The sequence below is a fragment of the Rhinolophus ferrumequinum genome, chromosome 21, assembly GCF_004115265.2.
Source record: "Rhinolophus ferrumequinum isolate MPI-CBG mRhiFer1 chromosome 21, mRhiFer1_v1.p, whole genome shotgun sequence".
NCBI classification, from domain to species: domain Eukaryota; kingdom Metazoa; phylum Chordata; class Mammalia; order Chiroptera; family Rhinolophidae; genus Rhinolophus; species Rhinolophus ferrumequinum.
This window is the reverse complement of record NC_046304.1, coordinates 149,063-164,493: the sequence shown is the minus strand read 5'-3', so window position 1 is coordinate 164,493 and position 15,431 is coordinate 149,063. Positions and strand designations below refer to the sequence as shown.

Genomic DNA, 15,431 nt, shown 5'->3' with positions numbered 1-15,431 from the left:
TTCGCACATTTATTATTTATTATTGTCATAACTCGGACTAAGGCTCGCCCTCCCCGCCCCCCCTCCCCCCAGGGCCACCCTGATCTGTGGCTCCCTGGCACATCTTGTAACAGCTTGTTAGCTAGGTGAATACCTGAATCCATCTCCATCACACAAAGAAGGAAGCAGATTCAGGAGGGGAGGCGACTGGGACACAGTCAGCAGGTAAGTTTAGGATTCAAACCCAGGACTCCACAGGCTAAAGACCCTAACCGCCTCTTCCTGGGCCTGAGCCAGGCCCAAGGGTGCCTCTTGGCTGAGCTGTAGAAGCCGGTGAGGTGGCGTTGGGGACCTTATCCTGGATCCAGGAAACGAAAGGATACACAGGACTGTAGACTTCTGGGAGTCCAGGCCCCATGCAGGGACTCCAGGTCATTACGCCCTGCAGCAACCAGCTGCGATTTTGGGAGCAGATTAGGGGAGTCCCATCAGACACCTGTGCCGGAGAGGAAAGGACAGGTTACAGCCAGCCCAGACCCACTGACCCCTCCCTCCACGTGAGCAAAGACCTGATTAGGGGGAGCCTGGGCAGCCAGTGTTCCTACCTCGGTCGGGAGAGGCTGGATGAGTGGGGCTCCTGTGCACCGCAAGGCTCTCAGGCAGGGATTTCTGCTCCCAGGGACTTGCATATTCCCTTTCCCAGCCCTTCAGTGTGTCTTCCCAGTTAAAATGCTTTCCCCCACAAATTCTACCACTGTCACCCAACTTTTTCCTCCTTGTGGCTTTTGAGGCTCAGTATTACACAAAAGTCAGTTTTCAACAAAATGCTTGTGATTATCAAATAACCAGGGGGCTCCCAGTAGTTTACAACCTGGCTATGTCAAAGGCTGCCTCACATTTGAATAGGACCTAACGGGGGAGACACCCCAAGGGTGGGAAGCTCTGGGGTGGCCATCAGGGGTGCAGATAAGCCGGTTCCCTGGGTTTTGTGGAATGGGAGACCCCAGGTGGAATGAGAGGGTAACCAGGCCTAGCTCGATCAAGTCTAGTGGGACTAGGAGGGACTGAGGTGGAGGGCACCTCGGGACCAGCAAGTGCCAGGCTGGGATCCTCACCACCAGTTTGAGGGCCCCGGGGAGGGGCCTGGAGCACTGGGAGCCTTTGGACAGGCCGACGTTCAGGTCAGGGCAGTCAGGTCGGAGGCGAAAGGCATCTTTGCAGGTTCTGATGTGGAGCGGTCTCAAGGGGACACTGTGCAGTTCTTGGGGTGGCACGTAGGGATCTGCAGGGCGGTGGGGACAGACCCTCAGCCCTGATTGCTATCCAGCAGGTTTGCAGCAGTCCTGCCCTGCCAGTTGTTAACATACTGCAAAGCTTCCCTGCCTGCCTTGTCTCCCCCCCCCACACACACCCTCCTGGGCTTCCAGTCCTCTGGACACTCCTCAGCCCCACCTCTCTCTTAAACAGTCCTCTGTTAGACTCTCACAGTCCCCTCAGGAAAGCTTCAAGCCCACTGAGATCTGGGACACACTTCAGCCTGGGGAGGGGATGGGGACAGTGCCCAGTGCCAGCCATCTGGGCTGCGTGGAGCTGGAAGCTGACTCAGGCAAAGCAGGGTGGCAGGGCCCTGCCTCTCCCTCGCAAGTCTGTGTCCGTGAGGCTGACCAGCGGCTGGCCCGGGCAAGGTTGTCCTCTGGGGCTCAGGGACTCAGGAGTACTACCTCTGCAGGGTCCCAGCAACACGCCGGCAGTGCTCCTCGTCCAGTCCAGCCTCCTCACCACCCTCAACCATCCCAATCACCTGCTCCCATCCTTACCGAAATCAGGCTCGAACCCTTGGGCCCAGCAGAGCTGCCACTTGAGTAAAGGTTGAGGCCAGGTGGCCAAAGGCACAGGCTGCACGGCACTGCTGAGAGATGGTGGCCTTGCCAGCCGGGCCAGGGCCAGGCCACCGGACCCAGAGCCCTTGGGCCCTCCTGGGGACAGCAGCAGCTCCTCCACTCTGGACTTGCTCTTGCAAGTGTCCAGTGCCAGTCGATCTGGGCCCAGGGTCACACTGTAGTGGGACTGAGGCCAGCTGTGGAGAGTGGGAGGCAATGAGGCTACGGTCCTCCCTCCTGGGGCCCCGCTCCACCACCTCCCCGACCCTGCACACACCTGCCAAAGCAGTTGGCTCCTGTGAGGACCCACTCTCGGGAGATGAGGGCCCCCTCGCAGCGGTACCGGGTATCCAGGAAGATGCTTGCCTGCCAAGGCCACGTGTCTGGGCCCTTTCTGCTGTAGGTCTCAGCAAGCCTTGGCCCTGCACCTTGGGAGAATGAGGCCTCATAGCTCAGCTCTGGGTCCCGGCATCCTGGACGTCTCCCATTCATCTCTTTCCTCTCTGTGCCCCCATCTTTCCATCCAGGCCTCTGCTAACCTCTGCAGCCGCAGCTCCCACCTCTTGCCCCCCACCCCCGCCCCTGTTTGAAACCACACTGCCTGCAGTGGAATCCTGTGTGACTTAGAGCAAGCTACTTAACCTCCCAGAGTCTCAGTTTCTTCGTCACACCCACAGGGCTGTTGTGAGGATTAGATGTGATAATATATGTCAAATATTTAAAACAAGCTGAAGTTCAATACCTTTTTAGCTGTTTTTCTTATTAAAGGTAGTTCTTGGAATACTCATGCTTTGTTATGCCTCCAGGTGTATAGCATATCATCCCCCAGCTGCTCCCCCTAGACGACGCCTGTTCAGGCTTCAAACCCCACCTTTGTGAAGTCTTCCTTGATCTCTCCCCATCCCCCCACAATCTGCCCTCTGGGAGGCTTTCCTCCCCTTCTTGCCCAGGAGCTCATTACAGGTGGGGGTCCAGCTCTCCTTGCTTTTCTCTCACAGGATCATTGCTAAGGCAGCTGGGCCTCCCCCCACCTTGTTAATCTAGAAGGTCAGGTCTCATCTACGTGGAGCTCTTCCTTGCAGGCCAGACACCCCTACTCACTGCCTGTCACCTACTCTGTCCGGCACCCAGGAGACCTGGATTCTCAGCCCTCAAGGGATGGATCCCTTCCCCCTCTACTCCCCGGGCTCCCTACCCACAGCTCCTTACCAAACAGCAGGAGCAGCAGCAGTGGCAGCATTTGTAGAGGAGGCCCGAGTCTTGACTCCACTGGGTGTGGCCTCCTCCCTGTCAGCCCAGGAAATTTAACCACCCAATGCCCCCTCCCTCCCATACCCATGCGGCCCACGTCATAGGGCACAGGGGAACTGGCCTGGGGAAGAGGAAGCTGTGCGGCAGGGCCTGAACCATGGTGCAGACATCCTGCTTACAGACCTTGGCCCCTCCTGGTTTGGGGCCGGGGACCTCCTAGCTCTGGCCTGCTTTCCGTCTCAGGTGAGTGTCAGAGAGACCAGCCGACCGCGGTCGACAGCAACAATAATAATCCTCCCCCCACCTCTTCCCATCCCACAAAGCTCTGTAGCATCCATAGGACAGGGCTCCTTACAACAATCCACAAAAGCAGTGCTACCACCCCCTTTTATAGATGGGGAAGTCGAGGCTCAGGGAAGTGAAGTGACTTCCCGAGATCACAATGAGTTGGAACCAGAGTTGGGATTCGAAGTACGGCTGCTGTGACTCTTAAGTCTCCAGATTATTCCTCTCACAGCCCTTCCAGGTCTTTCTTCCTGGCTCAGCCTCTCAGCTCTCCAGTAGAGAGAGCTGGGGCCACGCCAGGAATGCCTGTTGGTTCCCTGTAGAATGGGACACAGGCCAGGCCCACAGCTGAATTTCACAAGTGACACAAAGCCCTCTGTGGCCTGCCGGGTCCCTCGGGTCCCTCCTGCTGCTGCCCCACCTCCCTGCCCCTCAACCTTGCAGTACTAGATGCCTGCACACACACTGTCCGGTTAAAAATCAAAAATCGTAAGCATTTGTTTTTGTTGGGGTGGAATTCACATGGCCTAAAACCAACCATGTCTATGTGTACAATCCAGTGGTGTTCAGTACATCATGTTGCCTTTACACACACTCTCCCTTCGCACCTGGAAGATCCCTTCCACCTTCACTGCTTGAAAGCTTCTTATTGAACTTCAAGATCCGGGTAAGTAACCCCTCCGCCAGACTGCCTTTTTTCCGCCTCCTCCCCCCAAGGTGGTCCAGGGCCTTTCTCTGAGCCCCTCAGCCCCGCAGTCACAACTCTCTCCCAACCACACTCAATTCTCTGAGCACCCACGGAGGGCAGGCATGTTGGAGCCACTCGCTAAATGCTCAGATGCTCATCGAATGACAGCATGAGTGAGTGAATGAGTGAGTGGGGGTCTTTGGGAGACACTTGGGGGGTTGAGTCACCCGTGCCCTCAGATTCCAGCCAGGGGGAGGGTCTAGAGTTGAGGAGGGAGAGAAGAAGAATCGGGGACTCCAGCCTCCAGCAGTACAACAGAATAACTGGGTCTGGGTCTGGGGCAGAGCCCAAGATAGGGGGAAGGGCCCTTGGTTTCCATCACCAGCTTGTGTCTAATTTGCAGTGTGACCCTGGGCAAGGCATTGCCTTGCTCTGGCCTCAATGTCTACATTAGGAAGAGGAAGGCATTGCCTGGACCATGTCATTTTCCCATTAAGTCATTTGAAGGTCTGGGGGAATCCCTGGCCTCTCCAAACCGGCCTCTAGATCAGGGCATGCTCTCTCTACTCCTGAAGTTCAAGGAAGGAAACGCCTAGTAGAGCAGCTTCTTCCAGGAGTTAACCAGCAGAGGGAGCTGTAGAGAAGTGAGTCAGACAGCCCTAGGTTCCAACCCAGGCTCTGCCTGTGTGACCTTGGGCCAATGGCTTCACTTTTCTGAGTCTCAGCTTCTAGGAAACCCCTGCGTAACAGGGCACAATAAATGGTAGCAACGGTCACCACAGTGAAGATGATGGTGTGATTAGAGTCTTTGTTTGCAGACAGGCTAGTTGAATTGCTGGCCAAATTCTGGAAAATACTGTAGATCTTTAAAAACCATTCATCTTTAATCCAGGGGACACACATTCCATGTCAGCCAAAGCCAGGCAGATAAGTGAAGCATGCCAGGAGTTCACATGTTGGGCACATGGCATGGCAATTAGGCTGCATGTGACAGAAAACCCAATTAGGGCTTAAATACATAGGGTCATTTGTGTCGAACATCAAGGCAGCCCAGAAGTGACAGCATGGCTCAGCTACATCACCAGGGGCCCAGGTTCTGTCCACCTGCTCCACTGCCTTCATATGGGGCTTTTGTCCTCATAACCACAGGCGGTTGTTGCCACTTCCCGGACAGAAGAAGGCAGGAGAAAGCAGGACTTCCTGTAGGACGGGGTACCCTACACAACCCATTGATTCAATGGGGACTTGCATACACAACCCATTAACCAGAACTGAGTCACGGGGCCACTTCTAACTGCAAGGGAGTCTGGGAACTTGAGCATTTTTCTTCCCAGATTCCATAGGATGAAACAACATGGAAAAAGGCAGTTAGAATGGGAGTTGAGTTAACCAGTTCTTCATTTCCGTTTTTAAGTGCTTAATTCAGTGGCACTCAGTACATCACATTATCTTTGCACACGTTGTTCCTTCCTACCTGGAATATCCATTCCACCTTTTCTTATTTGCTTCTGTTAATCTTTTTTTTTTTAATTTTTTTTTTTGTTGTTGGGGAATATTGGAGAACAGTGTGTGTCATGCAAGGTCTCAGCTCGCGCTCCCGACACAAGAGCACAGGACATGGCTAGGCCCAAAAGGAACACCCACGGAGCCACAGACAGGGGAGTCACACCACTATAGTCTCGCTGGAGGCTGGGTTGGAGACACAGGAAGCAAGAGCCACACGATCTACAACCTGCCGTCTGCTTCTCTGCCAACCCACCTCACTTGCTAACTGCAATCCGCGCTTGCTAGCTGAGCCTCGGCAGTTATATCGGTGGCTAATGGCTAACCGGTAGTAGCTGATGGCCAACTAGTCACAGCTGATGGCCATCTAATAACCGAGCCAGCACCTTTCCACGTGAGGCTGAGAGCCTGGAAACTGCTCTCTGGGGCTCTGTCCCCACAGTCTGTTTCTCCAGGCCCATCAGCTCCAAGTCGTTGTCCTTCAATCTAGCCATGGAGGGCACAGCTCAGCTCCAAGTCCAGTTGCCATTTTCAATCTTAGTTGCAGGGGGCGCAGCCCACCATCCCACGCAGGAATCGAACCAGCAACCTTGTTGTTGAGAGCTCGCGCTCTAACCAACTGAGCCATCAGGGATGCCCCGCTTCTGTTAATCTTAATAAGCACATTTCCACATCTAGCTTTAGCTTCCCTCCTCTGTTCAAAGACATAGCTACCAGAAGTGTTTCTCTGCCTTAAGAAGACACAACAGTTCAGGGATGAAAATTATCAAGGGAATGTTTCGGCAAGCTTAGCCCTAGGCAATTGGTGAGGATATGAGTGGTATTTAAAATACTGAATAATTCACATGGCACAGGCACCAACCAACCTGATAAGATGGCCAATTGATCAAAACATATGCCCAACCAATCCTCGTGGATGCCTGCTAATGGGCTGGACTGCCATTAGCAGTCTGCTGGCATGGACCAGCAGAATAGCAGCCCTGGTTGTAGGCATTTGAGTGCACAGTTGCCTGAATTTCTGCTTCTTAAAAGATGGCTGGGAAATCTCCGTTTTTCTTGAGCTCTCCTAGTTTTGTCGTGTTGGTTGAATTTTTAGATGACACTCTGTAGGTCAAAAAAAGCCCACTAGTGGCTGTTGCTGTTTAATCCCTTATCTTTGGGTGGGGGGTGGTCTAGGCATGGCCTGACTAGCTGCTGGGAGGGGCCGCACATGCTGGCCACTCTCCATGGTCCTGGACAGATGGTTCTCTTCCTCTGAGACACCACTCCTTCCCGGTCTCTCTCGGGAGTTCCAGCCCAGGAGAGAGACAGGTGGTGAAGGGAAGGGAGAAAGGGGTCAGGAGATAGTGGGAAGAGAGGCTGCTGAGAAGTAGGAGAATTAGAGTGACATTTAAAAAACTTGAGGTGACATTGGTTGATAACATTATATAAGGTTCAGGTGTTCAGTATTATAATTTGACATCTTTATGTGCTATATAGGGTGGTCACTACCAAAGGTCTAGTTCCATCGTCAGCATACAACCGACCTCCGTTATGCATTTCACCCTTCCCTACCCCCCAACCACCAATCCATCGAGCATGACATAATTTTTAAATGGACTGAAGTCACCAAAGCTGGGAAAAGGGACAACAGAAAGATGATTTTTTTCAGTGTCACAGATGAGACAAAGCCACTTAAATGTTGGCCAAGAAGAATCTAAATGGAGATTGTGTCATCAACGTGACTTCTTCAGTTTTCTTTTCTACTTGATGAACATTTGTGATATTTTCAAAATGCTGTTATAGACTAAACCCAACAAAATGTAATTCGATATTTGTTTATTGGCTCTTTTGACAGATTGTTGAAATTAAATGAATTGAAAGGGAGGAAAAAACCCAATACCGTGTAATGTTTTTACACCATACGTAGCTGATTATAAATACTTTTGACAGTTCTAGGATATTTCTAATAGTTATAAAAAGTTTTTTCCCTCCGAGAAATGGTGGGGTGGATGAGGTTCCTGGTGCTACATTTTGGGGCTATAGATAATGCAAAGTGCTTTCTCATCTATTCAGCTACACGGTCCCCACAATAACCCAGGGGGGTGGAAGTTAATAGTTCCCTCACAGGGGGCAAAACCACAAGGCTCAGAGGTGGACAGAGCCTCACCAAAGTTGCACAGCAAAGCGGGAACGGAGCTGGATGGGAATCCGTGTCTGCATCAGGCTGGCTTCTGTGGGGAGAGTGGCCTTGGTGGGGGATGCATGTAGAAAGAATGAACACCTCAGTGTTCATTCAAGAGTCCCTTGTAGGTGTATTGAATTGCTCCAATCAAGAATAAACAATGAACACCAAGATCATGAGAGCCAAGCTTACTGAGCCTAGAGTTATCACTTGACAGGTATTTATTGAGCACCTACTGTGCGCCATTCACTGTGTAGGTGCTCAGGATAAAGCTGAAAACAAGGCAGACGCAGCCCCTGCCCTCGTGAAGTTGACTTCCTGGTGAAGTAGACAAACAAGTAAACAGTTGTTCAAAATAATTTGAGATCGTGATAAGTGCTATGAAGAAAAAAATGAAAGTGGGGAAAAGGGCTGGAGAATGATGGGGGTGGGGAGGGTTATTAGAAATGGGTGCACAGAGAAGATCTCTCTGAGGAGGCTTTGAGCAAAGCTCCAAAAGAAGTGAAGGGGTGAATCATGCAAGGATCTGCGGCGAGCTCTTCTGAACACAGAGCACAGTAAATGCAAAGGCCCTGAGGTGGAATATGCTGGAGGAACAGAGAGGCAGACTGGAACCTGCTCACACTGGCTTGCACTGACTCACAGGAGACAGTTGTGCACAACTCTGCCTTCAGTAATGTCATGTTGGTGGCTTGAAATAAGTCATGGAGAGAATATTTACACGTGGAAATCAGCAAATGCTAAAATCAGGGCTTTTGAATGTGCATATTAGGGATGCACATTCCTAATATGCACATTTGGCATACTAGGGATGCCAAAAAATGTATACAAGTGGACACTTTGGTCAACGTTGCTCAAAGTGGTAGTTCCCCATAATCAGAAGTGTTTGGATGCTGGTGGTAACCACTTTTTTTAAAATTAGTTTTAGGTGTACCAAACAATGTAATTAGTTAGACAATGTAGTTAGACATTTACACCCCTCCCCATCTACTACCCGTCTGACATCGTAGATAGCTGTTCTGATTCCACTGACTCTATTCCCTAGACTACACTCCACATCCAATGACTATATATGTATTAAATTATAGTTGACACACAGTATTAGTCAGCTTCAGCTTCAGGTGTACAGTGCAGTGGTCAAGCATCTACACCATTGATGGGAACCACTGTGAGCACCGCTTGTAATCGCAGAAGTCAAATGTGACTTGTTTTCATCTTTGGTTATCAGTATATATTGAGTATTACAATTTTAATAGTTTTTTCCTTTCTTAAAATGTGTATACATTTTTTTGGTACTCTCTGTGTGTATACGAGGTCTGACAATTAAGTTCGCGAACTTGTTGCTAGCCTTTTTTGATATCAGAGGGATTATTCGTGATGAATTTGTACCAAGTGGACAAACAGTTAACCAAGTTTAAAATTCGGAAGTGCTGAAAAGGCTGCATGAGAAAGTTAGATGACCGGGACTTTTCGCCAACAGTTCATGGCTCTTCTGTCATGACAATGCACCAGCTCACACGGCACTGTCTGTGAGGGAGTTTCTAGCCAGGAAACAACTGCATTGGAACACCCTCCCTACTCACCTGATCTGGCCCCCAATGACTTCTTTCTTTACCCGAAGATAAAGGAAATATTGAAAGGACATTTTGATGTCATTCAGGACCTCAAGGATAATACGACGACAGCTCTGATGGCCATTCCAGAAAAAGAGTTCCAAAATTACTTTGAAGGGTGGGCTAGGTGCTGGTGTCAGTGCATAGCTTCCCAAGGGGAGTGCTTCGAAGGTGACCGTAGTGATATTCAGCAATGAAGAATGTAATAGCACCTTTTCTAGGATGAGTTCGCAAACTTAAATGTCAAACCTCATAAATATAAAATAAATATAAATATCATAAATATACATATAAATATAAATACAGTTTGTTTGTTTTTCCCAAGAGAGTCACTTTACCAGCAGACAGACCATGGGGGAAGGAGAGTGGGAGTATGAGACAGGGTTAGAAAACTCCCCAGGCCCACACCAGCGAGGGCCTCAGAGGGGCCGGAGGGTTTTGAGTTGAGGGATGTGAAGCAGCAGGGTTTCACAGGGTCCCTTTGGCCACCGTGTGGGGCCAGGGGAAAGCTGGGAGGCCAGTGAGGAAGCAGATGTGTTATCCAGGTAGGGTTGCCAGATTTAGCAAATGGAAATATTGGAGGCATGCGATATTTGGGACATAATAATGAAAAAATTGTTTATCTGAAATTCAAATTTAACTAGGTGTCCTGTATATTATCTGGCAACCCTACTTATAGGTGCCAAGTGAGAGAAGGTGAGGTCCATAAGTGTTTCTGGAAGACTTGCTGCTTGGTTCTGCCTTGCCCGCATCCCCAGTGCTTGGGAGGGAGCCTCCCCCATGGCCACTCCCTTTTCCTGGGGTGTTCAGAGCAGGATCCATACCAACCCCACCCCCACCACCCAGCCCACACCTCAGCTGAGCCTGGACCTGCACACGCCCCTCAGCCGTTTCCTCTGGGAGAGGAAACCAGGCAGGGGACAGATCACAGATGGGTGAAAAGGATGATTTCACAGGAAACCAGATTAGCTGGACTTGCGGTCACACCCTGGACTGAGCTTCAGGGAAGCTGGTCCCTTCACCGCCTGACACCTCCTTCATGCTCAAGGCCTTGCAGGCCTGGGTGATGACCTTTATTCCATGAGATGGGGCTGTTATTGCAGGGAGACGATCTGATTTGTGTTTTTTGAAAGATCACTGTCCAGAGAACAGGTTATAGGAGCAAGAGAAGTCAAGAGGATGTAGGAGGCAATTGTGACGGGCCTGGTGAGAAACGATGGAGGCTGGGACTAGGCAGTTAGCGGTAAAATTAGTGCTTGTCCTACCCTGTTTTCCAGACTCACTCTACTCCAGCCACAGCTTCATCACTGTTTCTCAAACACACCAGGCACACTCCCGGCCTCAGGGCCTTTGCACTTGCTGTTCCCGCGCCCAAAATGCTCTTACTCTCAAATCTCTCTACAGAGCCCACTTCCTCTCCTCCCCTTGTCCAGTCCTTGCTCCAATGTCACCGGCTCTGTTGTCCTTTCCTGAGCATTCTATTTAAGATGATAATCACTGCCCCCCAACCCCGTCAGCACGTCCCACCTCCATTCCCTGCTTTAGTTTCCTGCACGGTGCCTGTCGCCTTCTAAGACACTGTGTCATTGAGTGATTTCTCATGTTGTTCTTTCCCAACCAAAATCTCAGTTCCTCCAGGGTGGGTATTTGTGTGTTTATTTCACTGCTGAATGCCCAGCACCCAGAACAGTACCTGGTACATAGTTCATCAGTATTGTTGGATGAACTACAGATTTGGACTTGGGGCCTACTTTGGAGGCGTAGGTTGCAGTGGTATATTAGGCGAGTGTGAGTCCCAGGTGCCTGGCTGGGATGGAGGTGCCATTTACTGAGATGGGGCCTGAGGTGGGGGAAGCCGGAACCGTGGGATTTGTCACCGGAGTTGGAACGCCAGGTGGGGTGTCCACCAGGAGATGTCTGAGGAGCACGCCGTGTTGGATCTGGATCTCGGGAAAGGGCCAGGCTGGAGCAGGGTTGAAAGTGGTCAGTGCAGACTGGGGGAGGAGGAGCAGTGAGGAGAGGGCCCCTGGCCATGCCTCGAGGTACCGACATTCCAGGGAAGGGCAGAAGACCAGGAGGAGGGGGATCAGGAGAGGCTGGGGCCGTGTGGCTGGCACCCCAGATGCCGTTCATCCTATGTCAGTCTCCCTTGCAGACCTGGGATCCTTCTGAGGACAGAGAGCAGGTGTGAGTCTCCATCCTCACACCCCAGGCAAGTACGAGCAGGCCTCAGCAATATTCAGGGAAGGACAATATCAACCTCAGTGTGTTTGCTCAGCTGCTGGGACCACGAAAGGCTGCAGCACCAATGGTGGACGTCCAGGCGCTGTCACAGAATGTGACCAGGTTCGCGGTGGGCCTGGTGTGCTGGACTGTGGAAGCAGCGGTGAGAGGCTTCCCGAAAAACCACAAGTGGCCCCAAACTGGAGCCTTCTGGCCATGAGGTCAGCCCACCCACCCAGGCCTCTGGCAGCCAGTGACAGCCACTTCCCAGCAGGCTTCCTGCTGTCCCCTCCACCAAAACCACACTCAACCCACAGGCTGGCTTTACAGTAGTCGCTTTCCTGTGGGGACACTGGCATGCAAATGCTGCTGGCTGGACTGAGCCACCACCGGTCTGAGTGCAGGGAGGCCTGGCTCTGCCATGTCCTGCGTCTTGTGGACAGGTCTGCCCTGCCATCAAACCACACCGGTTGGCTGCTGGGGCTCAGGCAGCAGTCCCAGAGCCCCCTCCTGACTCCCCGAGTCTGGGAGTTTCTAAGCCCCGCCCCTCTCGGCAGGCCTTGGTCTCTCTAGGCTAAGCATGGCCCATGCGCCGTCTCCTGCCTGTTAGGCACCTTCAGGCAGAAATCGGTCCTCCTTTTCCTCAGCGCTATGGGGATGAGCTTGTTACGGCCACTCTGCGTGCTGAGGCAAAAACAGAACAAGTAGAAGCAGCGGAGGGAGGGAGGAGAGGTTGTGTGTGTTGCAGAGTGTATGTCCCAACAGCTGAGAACAGGCAGTGTGTATCTCTGTGTGTACGTGTCCCTGTGTGTGTTGTTCCTGTGTGCCTGTGTGCACGCCCATGCAAACCCCTGTGCACGTTTGTGTGAAAGTATGTAAGAGTGTCGTCTGTGTGTGCCTGCACCCCAGTGCATGTGACTGTGTGTGCATAGCGGTGCCAGTATTTTGTGTATCCCCGTGTGGTGCGGACATAGCATGTCCTTGTGTCTATGAACCTAAGTGGGCTGTGTGCACGTGACACTGTGGTGTGACTGCACAGTGGGCAGCTTGTCACGAGGTGACTGTGTGGCCTGCTGGGCTGGGCAGGGCTGGGTGGAGAATGGAGAGGCGGGCTGAAGCTGCCAGCCGGTACCTGCTTCACAGCCAATCCTGGCCGGGCTGTTGTCACCTGGGAGACACCAGGCTCTGGGCTGAGTGAGGCCTTGGCACCCACCACCTTTTGGAAAGAGCATGGGAGCCCCCAGGGCTGGGAGAGATGAGGAAGGTGGTTGCACTGGGGAGATGGACTCTGAGCTGGGGAATCTAGGCGCCCCCCACGGGCTGCCAGCCTTCAGGGTCCCCTATAGGAGGCCTGTGTTGGTCTTGGGCACTAGGGCACCTCCCACCTGCCCTCTGACCAGTAGATCTGGCTTAGCCTTTTACCCGTGAGCTACCTACTTAATATCTGTTCTCCACTTCTTCCTAACACTCTGATTCGGGGTGCAATATGCCTATATAAGTATATTCTGGGCCTCTCTTGCAGCTGAGGGCGGCCACACGACACGCTCCTAAGGAGAGGTAAGTACATGTCTTCTGGGGGCTGCCAGGAAGGTTTGCCCTTGTGATGATAGGGGGCGGGTGTAGCACCATGTTTTCTCTCCCTCCTTTATCCTATCTGGAGCATGAATGTGATGGCTGGAGTGCTGTAGCCATCTTGCAGCCATGAGTTAAGAGAGGCCAAATGTCATTAGGATAATGGCAAAGCAGAAAGATAGAGCCTTCGTCCCTGACAAGCGTTATTGAGCAGCTAAACCAAAGGCAACGGAGTCCTTTGGATTCCTTATGATGAAATAGAAATAAGCCTTCATGTGGTTAAGCCATGGTTGCTACTTGCAGGCTGATGCAGTCTTAACTGATCGTTCCAGGTGGAGGGCAGGGAGAATAGGTTGCCGGGGCCTGCCCTCCCCGCCCCCACGGCCACGGGCTCCTTCCCCAGCCCCTGCCATCTGTGTGGTTGATAGCAGGATCCATGTTCAAATCAGGCCTGGAACCAGTCATAATGTTCACCGACTCCCTATTTCCAGTCTTGAGGAGACTCTTTCCTGCATGACGAGTAACACATCACTACCCTCATTTCGCAGAATAGACCAAGGCTTAGAGAGGGCTGAGGCTTGCCTAAGGTCACCAGCTGAGGGAAGCACAACCCAGTCCTGGCCTCCGGCGAGTTCTATGGGCGCATGGAGGGAGTTCCTGTTCCCAAATTCCCCTCGCCAACCTGTTCCACTGGCGTCTAATGTGCCCCTGTAGAGAGCAGGCAGTGTCCTTTGCAGATTCATCCGTGAAACTGCCCCCCTTCTTGGGAAGGGCCCACCTGTCTGACAGGTGGCACCAGGAGCAGGAGCGGGAAGGCCCGCCGAGGAAAGCAGAGAAGAAGGAAAGGGGCCCCGTACACTGACTATTGCCTGTCCTCGAAAGACTGAGGTCGTGGGAGCAGCTTCTGATGGCCTCTGCAGACGTGGGTGTGAGCTGCGGTGTGGCCACACGGGCTTCCCCCGCCTCCACTGGGTGCCCCAGCCACTCACTGGGTGACTGAACCAGATTACTCATGGCTGCCGATGATAGAGAGGTGTGTCTTTGTGTAAAAAATGGGCACTGGGTACAGCGAGTGCTGGAGGCAGAGGCAGCCCATCCCCACACCCAGGCCTTGGGTCTCGCACTCTCTCCCTCTCCTGGATGAGCCTGTAGTCTCAGCTGCAAAACATGACAATGACTCTCTAGAAAGTGAAGGTGGAAGTGTTTAAACAGCCAAGATGCTACTCAAACGCCTCCAGGTGTGGGGGGGCGTCCACATGAGTGGATGTGATGGCTGGTCCAGCACCTCCAAAGGGCCAGGCCCTGTGCGAGGTGCTTTGCTATCATTTCTCGAATGCATAAAACAACCAAACCAGGGATACCCCCACTTCGCAGATGACAGTATTGAGATCAGGGTGGTCCCGTCGCAGGGTCATGCACCATCAGGCCTCCGCCTACCTCTCCAGCCCCTTCCGTCCACTCTCCTGGCTTCTTCCCCTGGCTGGCACGTGCTTGTCCTTTAGGTCCTGATTTAGATGTCCGTCCTTGACCTCCCTGGCTGCTCTGTGCCTGCATACCTCCCACCTTGGCACCTACCGTCGGGGCCAGTAGCTACCTGGGTCAGAGTTGGTGTCCCTTGTGAGTGGGCTGGGACTGCACGTTCATGCGTGACCCCAGCACACAGCACAGACAGGAAAGCATGCCTTGGCCGCAATGTGGCAGAGCAGGATTCAAACCCAGGGGTTTCCGACTCCAACTTGTGTGTTCTTCAAACAAAGGAGCTTTGGGATGGAGGGGGAGCAGTAACACCACTATAGCAGCTTCCCCGGATGGAGACCAGCCTGTGGTCTCAGACTTTAACTACAGCTCCTCTGGTAGCAGAGGGGTGCCGCTGGGTAGGGCACATCTGCCATTTCTTCTCTTTCTTTTTTCATCATGAAATTAAAAAGTAGATATGGTACTTGAAAGGGCAATTGCACTGTTCTTACATATATTCACTGAGAACGTCAAAAATGCATTATGACTTTTCTGAAACTCTGGCAATAAAAAATCATTTCTATACGTTAATGGGTAATGGATATACAACAAAGTTTTAAATTATTTGAGCTTCCATTTAAAAAATGATCTCATTGCTTGCCAGTACCGATAGATACTTGCTTTTAATCTCTTCCATTCGGAGCATTTCCTATTTTAAAAAAATGGAACGCTTCACGAGTTTGCGTGTCCTCTGGAGCAGGGGCCATGCTAATCTCGGTGTCGTTCCAGTGTTAGTGTATGTGCTGCCAGAGCAGCAC

At 52.1% G+C, this 15,431-nt stretch overlaps 1 protein-coding gene and 1 non-coding gene across 3 annotated transcripts; both read right to left on the bottom strand.

Annotated features, from left to right (window-relative positions):
• Positions 1 to 76: 76 nt before the first annotated feature.
• Positions 77 to 3,160, bottom strand: LOC117013602 (tryptase gamma-like). 2 transcript variants are annotated; one of them, XM_033090913.1, is made up of 5 exons: positions 3,069 to 3,160; positions 2,137 to 2,287; positions 1,797 to 2,056; positions 1,095 to 1,261; positions 77 to 475 (listed from the first exon to the last, which is right to left on the bottom strand). In XM_033090913.1, exons 1-5 carry the CDS (start codon positions 3,097 to 3,099, stop codon positions 248 to 250), a joined length of 837 nt encoding a protein of 278 aa, XP_032946804.1. In that variant the 5' UTR covers positions 3,100 to 3,160; the 3' UTR covers positions 77 to 247. The 2 variants fall into 2 exon arrangements, with proteins under 2 accessions (XP_032946804.1, XP_032946805.1); XM_033090914.1 differs by having other exon boundaries at positions 2,137 to 2,281; positions 3,069 to 3,141.
• A 12,169-nt stretch (positions 3,161 to 15,329) lies between these two features.
• Positions 15,330 to 15,431, bottom strand: LOC117014180 (U6 spliceosomal RNA). Its single transcript, XR_004421473.1, has one exon. It is a non-coding gene; the product is annotated as a U6 spliceosomal RNA (small nuclear RNA).